The sequence below is a fragment of the Chelonia mydas genome, chromosome 5, assembly GCF_015237465.2.
Source record: "Chelonia mydas isolate rCheMyd1 chromosome 5, rCheMyd1.pri.v2, whole genome shotgun sequence".
NCBI classification, from domain to species: domain Eukaryota; kingdom Metazoa; phylum Chordata; order Testudines; family Cheloniidae; genus Chelonia; species Chelonia mydas.
Genome location: NC_051245.2, coordinates 709,900 through 729,314, shown reverse-complemented (window position 1 = coordinate 729,314; position 19,415 = coordinate 709,900). Strand labels below are relative to the sequence as shown.

The following is a 19,415-nucleotide window of genomic DNA, read 5'->3' as shown; positions in this document are numbered from 1 at the left end:
GATACTATTCCTCCTTCGTAAATTCTTACATGTCAAAGGGTTGCAGTCAACCCTTCCCAGCTTTAATGGGACATCATTGGGTTTGTGGGGAAAATGCTTACACTGTGTTACCAGCAAATTGGTCAGGTATCTGTTATCCTGCTCAGCTTTTCCCACAATTCCAGGTGCTTCAATCCCTCCCACGAAATCGCCTCCGTAATTTCAGGCGAAAAAGGAGGGACTTGCCAGATGCTAAATGGTATGTGGATAACATAAGCCCCCTAACTTGGGAAGAAGCTGTTGGCATTTCTTTAGTCCCAGTAGGGGGGGTAATCCACCATGCAAAAAGGCTTTTAAGGTTACAAGCGGTGGTTGAGATCATGGCCAATGATACAGGAGAGAGCTTAAAAGCTCTAGCCAAAGAAGCAGGAGCGGTCCGACAAGTGGCCCTCCAAAACCGTCGGGCATTAGCTATAATACTGGCAGCCAAAGGAGGGACCTGTGCTCTAATGGGAACAGAATGCTGTGTATACATACCTGATAATACTAATGAGGTAATAAATCATGCTAGCCATCTGGAGCAAATTGCATACCTTCCCCACGAAGAACCAAGTTCCTTGTGGAAATGGATAAGTAACTTATTCAATTTCTCTAGTCTGGGAAACTGGTTGTTTCAAGGAATCCTGACTATCCTATTTGGAATTCTAATAATCTTTGTGTGTTTTCAATTGATTTCTTGTTGTATCCAAAACTGCACAAGACACACCATCCATCAGGTTACCCCTAACCAGAGTGCTAATCTAATGTTGTTAAATGTCACCAGTGAAAGTAATGAAAAAGAACGATTGATGTATGGAATCCAGTAAGTCATTGGTCATGGGCGTAGCCTTGACCAAAAGGGGGGATTGTGGAAGTATAACATTGTATAAGGGGACATGCTGGATACATTGTATATGAGAGGGCATGCCAAAACATGTTACAAAGTATCTGAGGGAGCACACGTAGGGACAGTTAGCTTTTGAATGGAAAAGCAATTAAGATAGAGCCAGCACGTCTAAGAAGCAGGCATCAGAAGGGAAGGTGTGAAGGGCAATTAGTTAAGTTAACTGGAAGCTGTTAAAGGAGATAGTTAAGGGTGGCAGGTAATTGAAGATACGTGACTGGTCTCAGGGATCTCGAAGGGTGGTGACTAAAATCTTTTTCTTCTTTTGTCTGTAACTTCTCTGTAACTTGTTCTCCAGCAAGCTGTATAAATTAAGAGACACAAGCCCCACTCGGGGGGCTCACTTCTAAATGTATTAGCAGAGCAGCTTTGCTAATAAAACAGAGTGGTCTGATAAATTGTGAGTCTGAGTCAAACTTTGACAGTGGCCATGGACATTGTGGGGCCTCTCAGCAAGACGACCTGGTCGGGGAAGAAATACATTCTGGTGGTGGTAGCTTTCGCCACCCGCTACCCCGAGGCAGTGCCCTTAGCGTCCATTGAAGCCGACACCGTGGCAGATGCGCTCCTGACCATTTTCAGCCGAGTGGGGTTCCTCAGGGAAGTCTTGACAGACCAAGGCTCCAACTTCATGTCGGCCCTGCTCCGGTGCTTGTGGGAGAAATGTGGGGTCTGGCACGACTGGGCCTCAGCTTATCACCCCCAGTCCAATGGGCTGGTGGAGAGGTTCAATGGGACGCTAAAGATGATGCTGAAAACCTTTATGAACCAGCACCCACAGGATTGGGACAAGTACTTACCTCACCTGCTGTTCGCGTACAGGGAGGTGCCCCAGGAGTCTACCGGATTTTCGCCTTTCGAACTGTTATATGGAAGGAGGGTGAGGGGCCACCTGGACCTGATGAGAGACGAGTGGGAGGGGAAGGCCACTCCCGATGGAGAGTCAGTGGTGGAGTATGTCCTGATCTTCCGAGAGAGACTGGCTGAACTCATGGGCCTGGCCAGGGAGAATCTGGCCAGAGCCCAGAGGAAGCAGAAGGTCTGGTATGACCACACAGCGCGGGCCCGTGCCTACGCCACCGGGGATCCTGTGATGGTTCTCATCCCCGTGAGAAAGAACAAACTACAGGCCGCCTCGGAGGGCCCTTTCAAGGTTGTCAAGCAGCTAAATGAGGTAAACTATGTGGTGGAGCTGTCGAACCGGGCGCACCACCACCGGGTGTACCATGTGAATATGATGAAGCCATATTATGCCAGGGGGAATGTGGTGTTGGCCGTGTGTGGACATTGGGAGGAGCAGGGAGATGACCCTTTAGTAGATGTATTCCCTGGGACCAGAGCTGGTTCCCCCCTGGAAACAATTCCCCTCTCGGATCAGCTAACCCCTGCCCAGCAAGCTGAGGTCAGGGGGGTGCTGCATCCGTACCGACAGCTGTTTTCCAACCAGCCTGGACGCACTAATCTGACTGTCCACCGGGTGCAGACGGGGTTGCACCCGCCGATAAGATGCTCCCCCTTCCGAGTCACAGGGAAAACTGCTCAGGACCTGGAAAGAGAGGTCCGGGACATGCTGGCTTTGGGGGTGATCCAGCCATCTGCCAGCCCTTGGGCCTCGCCGGTGGTGCTGGTCCCCAAAAAGGACGGGTCGGTCCGGTTCTGTGTGGACTAGCGGAATCTCAGTGCCATCACTGTATCTGATGCCTACCCCATGCCCAGGCCGGACGAGCTCCTAGACAAGCTGGGAGGAGCTCGGTACCTTACCACCATGGACCTTACAAAGGGCTACTGGCAAGTGCCGCTGGATGCAGATGCCCAGCTGAAATCGGCCTTTATCACCCCTCTGGGGCTCTATGAGTTCCTGACCCTGCCTTTCGGCCTCAAGGGAGCGCCGGCCACCTTCCAGCGCCTGGTGGACCAGCTCCTGAGGGGGATGGAGAGTTTTGCCGTGGCGTATATTGACGACATCTGTGTCTTTAGCCAGACCTGGGAGGACCATGTGTCCCAGGTTAGACAAGTGCTGGACCGACTCCAGGGGGCTGGGCTGACTGTCAAAGCGGAGAAGTGCAAGGTGGGGATGGCGGAAGTATCTTATCTGGGCCTTCGGGTGGGGAGCGGCCGCCTAAAGCCGGAACCGGCCAAGGTGGAGGTGATCAGATACTGGCCTGCTCCCCACACCAAAAAGCAGGTCCAAGCCTTTATTGGGTTGGCAGGATACTATCAAAGGTTTGTGCCCCACTTTAGCACCATCGCCACCCCCATCACTGAGCTATGCAAGAAGGGGAAGCCAGACAAGGTGGTCTGGACCGAGCAGTGCCAGGAGGCTTTCCGGGGCCAGGAGGTCACCTGAGTCCTTTGTTCTCCAACCCAGTTCTGGCAAACCCAGATTTTGACAAGCCCTTTGTGGTGTTCACCGACGCCTCCGACACGGGACTGGGGGCGGTGTTAATGCAGGAGGATGAAAAGGGGGAGAGACACCCCATCGTGTACCTGAGCAAGAAGTTGCTACCCCGGGAGCAACACTACGCGGCCATAGAGAAGGAGTGCCTGGCCATGGTGTGGGCCCTCAAGAAACTAGAGCCCTATCTCTTTGGGCGACACTTCACCGTCTACACCGACCATGCTCCCCTGACCTGGCTGCACCAGGTGAAAGGAGCCAACGCCAAACTCCTGAGGTGGAGCCTGCTCCTGCAGGATTACGACATGGACGTGGTCCATGTGAAGGGAAGGGCCAATGTGATAGTGGACACGCTGTCCTGGAGAGGGGGCCCCGAACTTCCCCAGGTCACTGGTCAGAGTGACCCCGCTCAGTTCAGTCTCGAAGGGGGGAGAGATGTGACGATGTGAGGCAGCAGGGAGGGGGGAGTGTTGACCTGGGAATGTGCCCTGGGGACGGGAGACCTGAGAGCCTGTCACCTGAGCCAGGAGGGGGAGGGGGAGGTAACACCTCTGCCCCAGGAATGTGAAGACAGGCTGCAGGAGAGAGCTGCTAGGAGGGTTTAGTTTTCAGTTTGGGGCTGGGTGGAGGAACACAGGGAACCCCAGGGCTGGGGTCTGAGCTCCCTGCTCCCCCAGAAGGACTTGACTGAGGGTTCCTGGTTGTACCCACAAGCTCTGTTTTGGACTGTGTTCCTGTTGTCCAATAAACCTTCTGTTTTACTGGCTGGCTGAGAGTCTCAGTGAATCCCAGGAAGAGGGGTGCAGGGCCTGGACTCCCCCACACTCCGTGACACGTGTCATTCATACCAGGCTGCAATGACCTATAACATATTACATGGATATATGAATCACAGTGTAGATTCATATAGATATATATCCCAACATCACTACTGCCTCTCGGAGAGGCGGATTCACCACCGCGATGGGAGAACCCCGTCCATCGCTGTAGTCAGTGTCCACACTGCAGCTCCGTGGCTCTCACATTGCTCGTGCAGACACGGCCTCAAATGTTCCGCTCTCTTGAAGCAGGGACCCCAGTCACCTGGGCGCCTGTCCACGGAGCTCCAGTGGCAGCCCAAAGGGATGTCCGTGTGTTTAACCTTCAACGCTGTAGCGCTCTTCGACCTTTACACAGCTCCCAGCGTGGGTGTCCTGGAGAGGGGTTTTTGGAGCAGGGCAGGGCGGAGCCCTGATATGTTATTAACCATGTTATTAAATTATTAGGGGGCTGGGGCACATGATTTACGAGGACAGGCTGAGGGAACTGGAATTATTTAGTCTGCAGAAGAGAAGAGTGAGGGGGGATTTGATAGCAGCCTTCAACTACCTGAAGGGGGGTGTCACGGAGTCCCTGGGCGATGCTCTGGAACTGCTCCCCATGAAGCCAGGCAGGACTCTGGGGCAGTCTCCTCTCTGTGAGCAGCCTGTCTGCAGGACACACAGCTCACCCGGCTTCCACCTTCCTGGGTCTGACCTAGGAGCCTTCAGCCTCCTCTGCCCCTCCGTGCGCTTCCCACAGCGAGTCCGCTCAGGCGGGGTCCTGGGGAAGCCAGAGGGTCCTGCCCCCCAACTCCACAGTCAGACGGGACTCTCAGCCAGCCAGTAAAACAGAGGTTTATTAGACGACGGGAACATGATCTAACACAGAGCTTGTAGGTGCAGAGAACCGGACCCCTCAGCTGGGTCCATTTTGGGGGGCAGTGAGCCAGACAACCACGTCTGCCCTTCACTCCATGTCCCAGCCAGCCCCCAACTGAAACTCCCTCCAGCCCCTCCTCCTCTGGGCTTTGTCCCTTTCCCGGGCCAGGAGGTCACCGGATTCCTTTGTTCTCCAACCCTTTAGCTCTCACCTTGCAGGGGGGAAGGGCCCAGGCCATCAGTGGCCAGGAAACAGGGTGTCGGCCATTCTCTGTGTCCAGACCCCTGCACACACCTGCCCTCTAGCGGTCTGCAGTGATCATACACCCTAACCCCACCACCCAGACACTTAAGAACTCCATAGGGGAAACTGAGGCACACCCACACTATTCAGAGGAACCATTAAGAACAGTCCCACTTCGTCACAGGGGGTTCCAAAGAGGATGGAGCTCGGCTGTTCTCAGTGGTGGCAGATGACAGAACAAGGAGCAATGATCTCAAGTTGCAGGGGGAGGTTTAGGTTGGATATTAGGAAAAACTTTTTCACTAGGAGGGTGGTGAAGCACTGGAAGGGGTTACCTAGGGAGGTGGTGGAATCTCCTTCCTTAGAGGTTTTTAAGGCCCGGCTTGACAAAGCCCTGGCTGGCATGATTTAATTGGGGATTGGTCCTGCTTTGAGCAGGGGCTTGGACTAGATGACGTCCTGAGGTCTCTTCCAACCCTAAACTTCTATGATTCTATCTGAGTTAAAGAAAATCAGTGACAGAAACTGGATTAAATGCTCCCATTTAAAGGGACCCAGCATCTCGTCAGAGCTGGTTTTGGTTTTGGGTTGGTGGCCCCATCCCTCCCCGTCCTGCGGATCCCTCCTGTGCCTGCCCACCCCTCTGGGTCCCTCCTTCCCCCTGCAGGCCACGGCCTCCTGTGCTTCTCCAGCTGACCCCTCCCCTGTCGGCGTTTCTGCCCCTCAGCCCCGCCCCAGCTCTGTCCCCACAGCGCTTGGCACTGCTCTGTCCTGCTCTTGCCCTCTTGTCCTGCTGCTGCGGCTGCCCACGTGCTCTCTCCTCACTCGCCCCGTTCCTGAGGGTGACTAGTTGCCGTCCTGATTCCTCATCCATGAGTCATGTTTGCTGGCCCTTTAGCATCGTGTCGCTGGCAGCCTTTGCCGTTGCAGGGTGTAATTCACAGTCCTGTGTGTTCACAGAAACCACCCGGAAATGGGGGCCCATTTCCCTGCGCTGCTGTTCGTACATATTCTCCGGAGCCGTGCAGAGCCACCCCGTGGGGAGGAACCAGCAGCTCTTGGGTCCCCCAGGGGGGCCGTTACTGCCGCCTTCGCCGGTCAATTGTCTCATTGCAACAGCCGCAGAACCTTTGGACTCCACCGTTCCTGGGCCTCAGGGCCCAGCGAGGAGCGAACCTGATAAGCCTCTGCACCAAAGTGCTCTCAGCCAGGCCTGGGCTTGGCTCCATCGCTTCACACAGACTCAACCGATGCTCTGGGCATCAGGGCTTCCCAGAGAGCCACAGTCCTGGCCTCGCGTTCGGTCGGAAGTTGCACAACACTGCTTGGGTCACACGGCCCTTTTCACTTTCTCTTTCTTTTCCTCAGAAATTAAACTTAAGCAAAAATCTCTGTTTCTTGGAACTGCTAATCAGTAAATAACCAGCACCCATCCCAGCCCCGCCTGTGTCTAGGGTTATAAATAGGGGCCTGAGTGGGAGTCCCAGACACCAGTCCCTGGAAGGAGATTCCTCTGACACCTGTGGGCAGCCTCCACTCGCAGTAACAATGGGGAAAATGGGTTTCTCTCTGGTCCTTGCCCTGTTTCTGGTGACCATTGGTGCCTCTTCAGAGAGAAAGGTACTCCACAGGGCGAGGGGCCGAAGGGGCAGGGCGCTGGCTCTGGGGTGTCTGCGGCCGGGGCAGGCCGAGGGCCCGAGGGGGCCGGGCGCTGGCTCTGGGGGTGTCAGGACGAGGGGCCGAGGGGGCCGGGCGCTGGCTCTGGGGCGTGGCAGGGCGAGGGGCCGAGGGGGCCGAGCGCGGGCTCTGGGGTGTCTCCGGCCGGGGCAGGGAGCAGTGAGAGCCGGAGGGGAGCAATGGGCGATGGGTCAGGCGCTGCAATGACCCGTGGGGGTGAGGGCAGGTGGGGGGCCTTTCCCCACACCGGGATCACGCTCTGGAGGCAACGCAGCCCCGTCGGGCACAGCGACCTGCAGGCTGAGCGCCGCACGCCCCACTCAGGCCAGGCAGGTTGTGTCCCGGTGAGGAGACTTCTCGGGAACCGGACCAGAAACGCCCCGAGGCGGTGGCGGTGCCAAGCCAGGGAGCCCCACCAGGGCCCGAGGCTCCAGCTCACCAAGCTCGAGCAACCCACGGGGAGCCTGGAGCCGCTCCCTGCCGGAGCCGCCAAGCAGGACGCTCAGTGCAACGGGCTGGAAGCCGCAGGCTCAGCTTCTCAGAGCCCCGCGTTACCCCGTCAGCAGAGATCAAACACGACTGAGCGGTTCCCTCAAATCGGAAACCCCTTTTGTCCTTCGAGAGCGCCCAGGTCTCAGCCCCCAGCTCGCGGGTCCCTGTCTCCCCGAGCCGCTGGGGGCTGGAACCGGGCGGATTTCACTGCTGCTTTGCCTGGACATTCGCCTTCTCGGGTCCGAAACGTCCCAGGCCAGAGTCACTCTGGGGACTGGGCTTTCTGAGCAGCCTTGGCAGGGGCAGCTCGGCTGCGGATCCCTCCCCGTGCCGTGGCATACGAGGGGCCAGGCGGCACCCAGAGCACCCCCGGGCGGGGCCGGAGACAGCACGTCCCGGACGATGCTGTGCTGCACCTGTCCCATCCTCGTGCCCAGCAGTCCCAGGGCAGACCTGCTCCGGGGTACCGGGAGAGGCGCCAGCGGCAGGGAACCTGCCACCTCTCTCGGGCCCCTCGGGGCCCTGCGGCTCCGGGGGACGGATGGCTGCTGTCTCCCCTGCCTCAGAGACGCTCCCCTCGTTGTGTGTGGGGAGGGGATGGTGGGGTGGAGAGAGGAAGGGGGACGCCTCCTCCGTACCCCCGGGTTCGGAGAGAGAAGGCAGAGCCCCCACCCAGCGGCAGAGGGAGGCCGGGTGCTGTGGTTGGGAGGGTTTTATTTTTATTGGGCAGGGGGTTCCCCTCAATGGCCAGGAGTCACAGCACAGACCCCCTTGGTCACTGGTCGTCCTCTGCTTTGTGGGGTCTGTGTCCTGCGTTTAGGGCTCTCGGGGTCACAGCCTCAGCTGGGGTCTGACCCGCCTGACTCCACCATCCCCCCCTGGCTGACTACACCCCCCTCTTTCAGTGCATCCTGACTGGAGACTGGAAGAATGACCTGGGCTCTAACATGACCATCTCTGCCGTGAACGAGGCCGGGCAGTTCTCTGGGTTGTACCTAACAGCAGTGTCAGCCACAGAAAAACCGATCGTCGAGTCGCCCCTGACGGGATCCCAGCATGTCGACAACCTGGAGCAGCCAACCTTCGGGTTCACCGTCAAATGGAGCTTCTCAGGTACGTGGCCCAATGGTTTTGGGGACAGGGCTGGCCTTACCTTGAGGCGAACTGAGGCGCCAGACTGTGGGGGGGCACCACTAGGACCCAGAGTGTAGAAAATGGTGTCTGCTGCTGGTGCATCTGGATTCTCTCTGCTCGAGATGCACAGAGAGGGTGGAGTGCTGGGCTGGAGGGAGGAGGGCACAAGAGACATAAGAGGCAGGCAGGAGACAAGGTGAGGGGGAATCACAGAAAGCAGCAGGAGCTGCAGGCAGAGAGAGGAGGAGGAGCCTCTTATGTACCTCTCTAGCACCCCAGGAGCCTGGACTGATTAACCCCAGCTTCTCGGGGAGCTTCCTGTGTCCTCCTGCGTCCCTGAACCCCCTTGAGGAGAACAGGCCGTCAACTGAAGGAGTAGGAGCCAGTTAGGCCCTTAAGACGCTGACATCTTCCCTCACTCAGGCCCTGCTACCAGCCTGCTTATTTGTCCCCTTCAATTGAGTGTTGAGAGCCACTCTAGCTGGCCCAGAACAGCAGCCATGAGCGAAAGAAGAAAACACCCCTCTGGGGCAGCATTCAGAAAAAGAAAGCAAGCAAAGGAAGCTTTTCTATCTAAGCGGGAAGGAGCTCTCCTGAGATACATAGACACAAATGTTCACGGTGAGCCTTCCGGCCCCAGGGAGGATGTGAGTGGTGAGGAGAGGCCTGATCTTCCAGTCAGTCAGAGGGCAGGTGACCTGGCAGCTACTGCAGCATCCGTATCTCCATCTCAAATGGACGTAACCATGCACATTCCTGAAGAAAAGTGTAGATCAGAGAAGAGTGTGGTGGAGGCGCAAGAAACCGCTGCTGCTGAGTTTAGTTCCTTAAGTCTAGAGGACCCAGGACTGTGGACCCCCCTGAGCAGTAGCCTGAGGGACTTCCTTGTACTGCATGGGCCACAGCAAGTGAAAAACTTCATGTCCCCAAAGACAATGGTGGTCAGTGATGCAGCATCAGCAACTTCTAGTGAGGCTGCTGAATTTTTTAATGTAATTCAAAGCATTGATGGATCTTTCTCTGCATCAACTCATCGATGGCAAATTTTGAAGCAACATCTGGGAACATCCTCTCTGACACTGAAACCACTGAGTGCCACATGATGGGAAAGTCGAGTGGAGGCGATAAAGCCTCTCAAACACCAAATTGGGAAGACAGATGATGCCATAGTTGCCATTATGGAGGATAATGCTATGACAGGAACTGTTCGTGGGAGAACAGTGGCAGAGGGAAACGGAATCACCAGAAACATACATAACTTCACATTTCTGTGTGGCTTAGTGCTGTGGCATGACATACTGTTTGAAATAAATGTTGTAAGCAAGAGACTCCAAGGTGTTGACCTTGATATATCTGGAGCAATGGAACAACTGGACAAAGCAAAGTCATACCTACAGTCTTACCGGTCAGATGAGGGATTTCAAAACCTTCTGAAGAGTGCACAGAAGTTGGCAGAGGAACTTCACACTGAAGCTATTTTCCCACCCATTCAAGAACACAAGAGTCACCGAAGAAGAAGACATTTTGATTACGAGGCACAGGATAATCCCATAAGAGACCCCAAACAACAATTCAAAGTTGAATTCTTTAACCAGGTGCTAGATTGTGCAATACAGGCAGTTGAAGAACGTTTCATGCAGCTCAGGGAACACAGCAGTAGATTTGGGATGTTGTATGATATTCCCAAACTCCTCACGATACCTGAAGAAGCCCTACACCAGCAATGCAGGGCACTAGAGACAGTGTTTGACACATGATGACATGCGCGATATTGATGCGAGTGATTTAGGTGATGAACTGAAAGCCCTTTCAAGGTACATTTCAGCAGGATCAACTCCAAAGGCTGTTCTGGAATATATGTGCACAAATAAGATGGCCACCCTCTTTCCACATGCTTTTGTTGCTCTGCGCATACTTCTAACACTTCCTGTCACAGTTGTGAGTGGAGAACGCAGCTTCTCCAAGCTGAAGTTAATAAAAACACATCTACGCTCCACAACGACACAGGAGAGGCTGGTCGGCCTTGCCACCATCTCAATAGAGCATGAGCTGGCCCAGACTGTGGACCTTCAGCAGGAAGCAGTTCAAATCTTTGCAACCAAGAAGGCACGGAAAGCACCACTTTGGCTATTCAAACAGATACAAATGCCGGTGTTTACTATGCAGACAAGAAACGTTACATTTGCTATTCAGGTGTTTGAAAGTTAAGTGTTACTTAAAATTTTTGAACAAGGAATTTTAAGTCGTGAGTTCTCCTTTACTGGGGTAGGTAGCAGAGCAGCACCATGAGAGGAGTAGAACAGGAAGAAGGCAGAATTGAGACCTTTCAAAGTTTTGGCCCATGCGAGGGGGTATGGGGGCCTCATTTGAGCTCCCCACCTCAGGTACCAAAATGTTGTGGGCCGGCCCTGTTCGGGGACCAGTGCCGGGGGTCGCAGGGAGAGGAACTCGGTGCTCAATGGATAGGCTGAAATCCCCCCAGCTCCACCTGGGGCAGTGCCTGGCGCCCCCCACCCGGCCCACCCCAGGCCATCTTCCGCAGCCTCCTCCTCCTCCTCCCATTCGTGACCCTGCCTGTCTCAGGCCACCCCTTTGGCCTGGCACTGCCTCCCCATCTGATGCACCCAATGGCCAGCAACCTGCTGTGGCTGACAAGGCTCATCACAAAGTAGTGATCCTCCCCGCCCCCCACAACACTCGGTAACTTTGATTCCTGTGCCAAAGTCCCTGCCACCATTTCACCTCCTCTCTGGGTGGGGAACCAGCTGTTTGCCCTGGGACACTTCCGTTCTGGAGGGGCACGTTTTGGCAAAGTGGTTCCATTTGCCACATCCTCGGCATTCTTGCCCATATGCAGGATGGTTCCTATGGCATGGTCACGGCCGCATTTAGAACAACCCTTCATTGCCCCTGGCTGCTCTTTTTTCAGTGGATCCCAGGTTTTTGATAGCAGCAGGACGGCTTCCAGCCTAGGCGCTTGCCAAAGGCAGACTCCGTGCGATGGGGGCGCTTGTCTGTCTGGCTCACCCAGCCCTCCCAGTTGTTCTCAATCATTTCATCTGCACGATATGATACGTCCGCAGCATGTTCAAGGGTTTGGACAGCCTCGCTCGCACCGCGTTTGACACAGCACACGCACAAGGCGGTCTCACTGAGCAATTCGCTCGGTTCTCAGCAGTCACATGATTGTGCTGCCAGGTTTAAATCAGTCACATATTGATCCCCATCGGTCTGACTTCTGGTGAAAAATTGTGCTTCTTGCACATGAAGTTGCTTTGCGGTGCACAGAATGCCTCAGACTCACTCTTTGAGACCTCTGTGTTTTCTCCATCTGCATCATCATCAACTTGAAACCTCCCCTCTTGCTCCTTCACCTGCCCAGGAAGAAATAACTCTGTCTGCCGCCATCCATCTACTGTGTCTGCACCCAGAGCCGGTGCCAGGCATAAGCAGACTGAGCAATTGCTTAGGGCCCCGAGCAGCTCAAGGGGGCCCCCTTTAATTATTACTGTGTGTTGTGGGAGGGACATTCCCGCTTAGGGCCCGCAATGGCTGGTTCAGCACTGTCTGCACCACTCACAACACTGCGCACTCAGATCCTTGCTCCCACTTTCGCCATTTTTCTGCTGCATTTCTGCCAAACCCTAACTTTCCTGGAGGCTTTACATGGTCCTCCGCCAGGCACAGGCTCCTTGTCCTGTTCAGCCAGCAGCTTCCTTCCCCGCTCCTGCTGCTCTGCCCCATGCACATGCCTCCTAGGCCCATCTGCATGACGCGGGCACAGCCCAGTGTTTCATTCAGTGCTCAGAGAATGGGGCAGCTCGTCAGTATCCCTTTTCATTCTCCTTAGGGTGACCAGGTGTCTGGTTTTCGACACGAACACCCAGTCAAAAAGGGATCCTGACAGCCCTGATCAGCACCACTCTCTGCTAGCCTCTGCGCCGCATGGCCCCAGGAAGCAGCCGGCATGTTCCCCTTCTGGCTCCTATGCATAGGGGCAGCCAGGGGGCTCCACACATTGCCCCCGCCCCAAGCACTGCCCCTGCAGCTCCCATTGGCCGAGATCTGCGACCAATGAGAGCTACAGAGGCATCGCCTGTGGACGGGGCAGCACGCAGAGCTGCCTGCCCATGCCTCTGCCCCAGCCCTGATCCCCCTCCCACCCTCCGGACCCCTCGATCCCAGCCTGGAGCACCCTCCTGCACCCCAAACCCCTCATCCCCAGCCGGAGCTCTCACTCCCTCCTGCACCCCAACCCCCTGCTCCGCCTGGTGATAATGAGCGAGTGAGTCAGGGTGGGGACAGCGAGAGACAGAGGGAGGGGGATGGAGTCCTGGGGTCCATCCTGGGCACTGCCAGTGACTCACTGGGGCCTTGGCTGGTCACTTCCCTTCCGTACAATGAGATCACTGTCCGGACCCACCTCCCAGGCTGGGCGTGGAGCCTGGGACGTGCTTGTGGGTGAGAGGTGCGGGAGAGGACACCGGGGGTCTCAGGCCGAGTGTCACTGACGTTCGCTCTAACCCCTGTTCGATTCCGTGACAGACTCGACGACCGTCTTCGTGGGCCAGTGCTTCATGGATGATCAGGGGAAGGAAACTCTGCAGACCATGTGGCTGCTGCGAGTGAAGGCCAAATCCATGGGTGATAACTGGAATGCAACCATGTGAGTGACTGAAAATCCTCATTCCCCAGGGAACAGAATCATCTCCAGTGGTCTGGGTTCGCCATCCCAGGAGATGCACACAGCCTGTGTGGCGGAGACTCAGGTGATGGGGTGGGGACCAGTCCCGTGGCCAGAGGAGACAGGCAATGGTCTGCAGTGGGGAGCAGCACGTCTTCCCCAGACGCTCCTGCACTGACCGCTGTGAGCCTGACTCTGGCAGGGAGGAGGAGGAGGAGGAGAGAAGATGGTGACAGGACCATCAGAAAAGCCCCAGAAGTCCTAGGCCTCCTGTAAGCGTTTGAAGCGAGAGGCAGTGTCAACGCGGGAGCCCAGACCACACTGGGATGCAGGAGCAAGGCCTCTGCACAGGGAGCGGCTTCAGCACCAAAACTGTCCCCAGGCCAGGCCCCGGAACAGGCTGAGAGTCTCTCCGAATCCTAGACATGTAGGGCTGGAAGGGACCTCGAGAGGCTGCGGCAGGACCACGTAAACCTAGACCGTCCCAGACAGGGGGTGTCCCACCTCTTATTAGAGACCTCCAGGGACGGGCATCGCACACGCTCCTTGGAAGCCTGTTGCAGTATTGCCCCACCCTGATGGGTGCAAAGCTTTTCCTCAGATCAAACCTCACTCCCCCTTGCTGTAGAGTGAGCCCATTGCTTCATGTCCCACCTTCAGCGGACCTGGAGAGCGGCTGATCCCCGTCCTCTTTCCAACAGCCCTTAACACATCTGCAGACGGCCGTCAGGTCCCCCCTCACTCTTCTGTTCTCAAGAATAACCATGCGCAGTATTTTTACCCTTTCCTCAGGTTGCATTTTCTAAACCTTTGATCGTTTTTCTTGCTCTCCTCTGGCCCCTCTCCAGTTTCTCCACATCTTTCCTAAAGCGCAGCACCCAGACCTGGCCCAGTCCTCCAGCTGAGGCCTCCCCAGCGCTGAGGAGAGGACAATCACCTCCCCTTTCGTACATATAACGCTCCTGTTAACACAGCCCTCGATTCGATCAGCCTTTTCCCCAGCTGCATCACGCTGTGGGCTCATGTTCAGTTTGTGATCCACGACACCCCACAGCTGGTTTCAGCAGTGCTCCCTCCTAGCTAGATGATCCCCACTTTGTAGCTGTGCATAGGATTTTTCGCTCCTGGCTGAAGTACTTTGCTCTTGTCTTCTTTGAATTTCATCCAGGTGAACTCAGACCAATCGTCCAATTTCTCAAGGTCGCTCTGGATTTTAATCCTGCCCCCCAAGAGCTGCCAGCCCCTCCCAGCCTGGTGTCACCCCCAGATTGTATAAGCCCCCTCGCCATGCCGTTGTCCAAGTCCTACATGAAAACATTGAGTAGCAGCGGCCCCGGGACTGACCCCTGGGGAGGGGGCCCAGGCCTCTGGTGCTACTTCGTGCCCCTCCCTGCGGCAAGGTAGCTCCTGCCTGGTGACCTGTTTGTGCCCAGGCCTCCTCAGAGCACAGGCTGGCACTCAGCGTGTCAGCAGCCAGGCGGGAGGCTACAGGGGGCCTGGGGGCACCTCCCGGGGGCACCAAGGGGAGATTTGAGCGAGTGGCTGCTGAAGGGCCCCTGCCCCCAATGGCCCTGCGGAGCACCACGGGGATGAGCAGCCTGCGGAGCCCCTGCCCCCCCCGGGTGCTGCTGGGTGGCTCTGAGGCCCTGCCAGTGCGGGGTGCCCACAGCCACACTGCCTCCCTGGGCTGGGCGGCTGGGTGCCCCCCTGAGGTAACGCCCATATTAATTGTCTGCCTGCCCCTGCATGGCGCTGCTGGGGGCCCCGTGAGATGGAGCCTGGAGGAGGGGCATTCCCCAGACAGCGGTGCTCAGCACCCAGGCCGGGTGCCCTGGGGATGGGGTGTCCCTCTTTGGGCTTCTCTCCTCAGGCTCATGCACCTTCTGCCCCTACCTCCTTCCCCCCTCTAGTGTATGGGGCAGCCCCAAGCGCAGGCCCGTGCTGGGCCAGTAACCCAGGCTCTGTGCTTCCCCGCAGGGTCGGCACAAATGTTTTCACTCGGAAACTCGAGGAGCAGAACTTGGGCGAATCCGTGAGGAGTGACCTGTGACCAGTGATCCCAGCAGCACCGTGACCACACTCTGCAGCCCCAGGGCTCCGGGCCCCCCGTCCGGGATTGTCCTGGGCTCTCTCGAGAGCGTCTCGCCCGGCCTCAGGGCTGTTTGCTGGGCTGCAGAGGCTCCCGTCTCTGTCTCCACCTCCCCCTCGCTCTCCGGTGACCCCTCCAGAATCGCTGTCCACGCTCCCCCATGCTGCAGTTTAGTTCCTTTCCCATAAAGCTCTAGCGCGGGAGGCAAATGAGTCTCTGGTGTTTTTATCGCTCTTGGCCCTTGGGGTGAAGCTGTTGCTGAGCCGTGAGTCCCACCTGCCCCTCCCTGGATTCCCCGGGAGGTGCCGGATTCTCTCCCGTTAGCCGGGCCCTTCCTGGGACACCCCTTGGCAGGTTCATCCCCCTGGGTCGCTCCTTTGCTCCCTGGACACTCAATAACAGATTTAAAAGTAGCCATCCTTCAACAAAAAAACTTCAGAAACAGACTTCAAAGAGAAACTGCAGAGCTACAATTCATCTGCAAACTTACCACCATTAATCTGGGCTTGAGCAGGGACTGGGAGTGGCTGGCTCACTACAAAAGCAACTTTCCCTCTCTTGGTATTGACACCTCCTCATCAGCTATTGGGAGTGAACCACATCCCCCCGACTGAACTGGCCTTGTCAGCCCTGGTTCTCCCCTTGTAAGGTAACTCCCTTCTCTTCATGTGCCAGTATATCTATGCCTGTATCTGTAATTTTCACTCCATGCATCTGAAGAAGTGGGTTTTTTACCCATGAAAGCTTATGCCCAAATAAATCGGTTAGTCTTTAAAGTGTCACTGACTCCTCGTTGTTTTTGTGGATACAGACTGACACGGCGAGCCCTCGATACTCCTTTGCTCACTGCCCATCGCTCTGTCCATCAGCCTGGACTCAGCTCAGCCTGGTGCTCTGGTCTGGGAGTCCCCGGGTGTCCCTGTTACCCCAACTCCCAACCACTCTGCTACTGAAATATCCAAGTCTGAGGCAGAAACTGAGGGACCGTCTAGACCTGCCTGAGCGGCCAGGTCTGAAAGGGGTCAGGCTGCATCACGCCCTGGAGACTGGGGCACGGGGATTTCTGAACCCGGTCATAACCCGCCCACCTGCAGAGACCGCCCTGCGCTCGGAGCGCCGCAGCATCCTGGCTGAACGTCCAGCTCAGAGGCCCTTTGGGCACGGGCAAGAGGCTGCAGAGCGAGTGCGATTCCCTGTCTCTGCACAACCTCGCTCCCCAGGCTGGCCAGGAGCTGTGCTCCATTTTCCGTCCCCAGGGCCCATGCTGTCCACAGCACTGCCAGCCCTCAGCCTTTGGGCTCATGAGTCAGACTCCAAAATCATGATTGACTTAAAAATCCTGGGGTTTTTAAACAGAACACAGTGTTGTTAAAACTGCCCTCCAGTTATTGAGCCATTGGGGTTAGCTGCCAGCAGCCGTCCACACTGTGTGATCATCCCAGTTCAAAATTCAACCTTAAATGCACACACACAATTGCAGGTTGCAAACAAAACCTTCCAAACGTGAACAGAGTGCAAAGCAATGCGGCAATGCTTGCCTGAGTCTGCAGGCAGCCTGACACAACAGCTCTGAGAGGTGTAGACAGCTCATGTGTCTCAGTGCGGCGTTAACTCAGGCGGCCAATGATGAGGATGATGATGATGTAAATGTCAACATTATGAACTATTTCCCTGCATGACAGGAAAGGGAGGACCAGAGTGTGAAGAGCGACGCACTCCCTTCTGGAGACTTGTCCACATGGGAAAGTTACGGTGCTCTGAGCTAAGCTGTGAATTGAAAGAGCTCTAGTTTGTACGGCTGTAAGGCCCCGCGCGGACACTCCTATTTGGGCAGGCTCGCCTTTTCTCAGTTCCGTTTATTGTTTTGAAAGAGGTTTAAGAATAACTGAAAACAGTCGCTCTTAGTCCGGAATCCGAGTGTCCACACGGGGAGTTTTACCGCTATAACAGGCACGTCGGTTTAACGATAGTGCGGTAATTACATGGGTCCAATGCTTCTGTGTGGACAAGCCTAGTTTGACTCGTAATAACTTGGGTTTCCTGTCATAGCGCCCCCGGGTGCCTGGAGGCGGCCTTGCAAGCGGTCCTCAACCCCTGTGCCTCTGCAGCCCATCTGCCTCTCCTCGGGTCCTCCGTGGCTCAGCCCTCCGGCCAGTCACCTAAAGTCCAAGCCCCGTCCGGGGTGCCCAGACTCCCCAAATGACGCCAGCTTGAACAACCGTCCCAAAGTACCTAAACAAAAGGCCCTTCGCGCCCTCCGGGGCTCTACCCACATTTGTTACTCTTACCAGCGCGCTGGCCCCCCAGGGTTTTCCCACTGAGAGTCCAAATGCCCCGTCCATCACCCTGATCATCCACCCCGCCGGGCCTCCTCTTCGGCTCCCTGCTCCTGTAGGCCCTGGCTCAGGGTCCCTCACCGGAGCCTTCCCTGCTCCCTGTGGGCTCTGCGAGTCCCTGTTCCCTTTCCAGAACAGTGACCCCAGGACTGCCTCCCTGGATCGTCCCCTTCCCCAGGGCCCAGCCCGGAGATCAGTTCTGTCCCAGGCCTTTCCCTATCTCCTCTCTCCTGGGTCTGCTCCCTTCAGCGGAGATCCCTCAGCTTCTTACAAGGCCCAAGTGCCTAACAGGTCTAGCTAGGTCTGCTCTCTCCGGCCAGGAGGCCATTCATTAATCACCCCACAGGTACGGCCCATGACTCTGTTTCTTCCTCCTCTAGCAGGTGACGGGGTTTCGCCCCACCACAGACCCCCACCAGCATGAACCTCGCTGCAGGCCGCGTCTAGGGGGTGACTCCCAGCTCACACAGACTTCCCCGGGCTAGCGCTCAGTGCGGTACAGCGCTGCCAGGAGGAGCGAAGCCGAGGTAGCCTAGGCAGCGGGAGTGGTGGCATGGACCAGCCATCCCCGTACAAACCTGCCCGGACCCGTGCACGTACTCAGGGGCGGCTAGCCTGGGCCATGGCTGTCCGTGCTACCCTGGCTACCCGGCTGCGTTTGGCACACTCGCTCGATGAGGTATGTGTACGCGAGTGGGGCGTCACCCACAGTTCACAGTGTAGATGTAGCCTCAGGGCATATCCACAGTGCGCCGGCAGGTTGTGACTGCCGCTCCCGTAGCTGTGCCGGAGACGGCTGTAACCCCCGAGCCAGGAAGCTGCGGCCACAGGGCCAGCCCTGCTGCAGCCCCTGCTAAGAATTACCCATGGAAAGCCTAGGCCGAAGCGTGCCCTAGTGCGGCTGCACCGCCCTGTTACCCCAGTCCGAGAGAGAAGCTCGCTCAGGCATGGCCACGTGAGCTGTGGTTACCCCAGGGACTCAGTGCAGACGTACCCTGAGTTACTGAACAGCTCGTGCCGCCCTTGTGCACCAGGTCAGAGCCCCCGCTCCTGAGCCTCCTTGTTCAACGCGCAGCCCGCGGCCGTGAGCAGGCGAACACCAGCTCTCTCTGCTCTGGGGCACGTCCGGCGGCACCTGCAGGGAAACGGGAGCCCACAGACCCGGGGAAGGGTTCTCGGAGGTCTGACACTCACTGCTTCCGAGAATCCCTGCCTGCTTCCAGGCTGCCCACGGGGATTGTTAATTGTGGGTGTTGCGGTGAAGCCTGCGGGGCCCAGCTCCCACGCCCGGGTCCCACACACACCAAAAGGCAGCCCCAGCAGAAAGCGCTCAGAGCCTCAGTACAAAGCCGAGATTCCTGGGCGTTAGGGGCCATTCTGACCATCCAGCCTGAGCTCCTGCACAGGCCAGGCCAGAGACCCCACCCAAAGTCTCCCAACCCCCCGACAGGGGCAGCTGGGCCCAAAAGGGGGGTCGGGCTCCTGTCTACCTGCAACGGGGTTCTTTCAGGAGAACCAGCCTGTCTCAGCCCAGCTGTGAACAATCAACTGGCTGCTGGCTGGCGGCTGCCTGGCTAACGAGCCCCTGGGCCCCGTACTAGGCTACGGAGCTCAGCTGGTCGAGAGGCTCCTAGAGAGAAGCTCCAGGAAGGGAGGTGGGGCAGGACCAGGCTGTGAGGAGCCGTGTGCCGCGGGAGGAGGGCTGCAGCTGGCAGGAAGGCCCCAGCTCCAGAAACAGGATCACGCGGAGGGGGAGCGTGCCT

General features: G+C 56.9%; 1 protein-coding gene across 1 annotated transcript; it reads left to right on the top strand.

Annotated features, from left to right (window-relative positions):
* The first annotated feature begins 6,691 nt into the window (after nt 1-6,691).
* Nucleotides 6,692-15,525, top strand: LOC102935799 (avidin). The gene is made up of 4 exons (XM_037901825.2): nt 6,692-6,860; nt 8,315-8,522; nt 13,089-13,209; nt 15,205-15,525. Exons 1-4 carry the CDS (start codon nt 6,789-6,791, stop codon nt 15,275-15,277), a joined length of 474 nt encoding a protein of 157 aa, XP_037757753.1. The 5' UTR covers nt 6,692-6,788; the 3' UTR covers nt 15,278-15,525.
* Nucleotides 15,526-19,415: the final 3,890 nt, after the last annotated feature.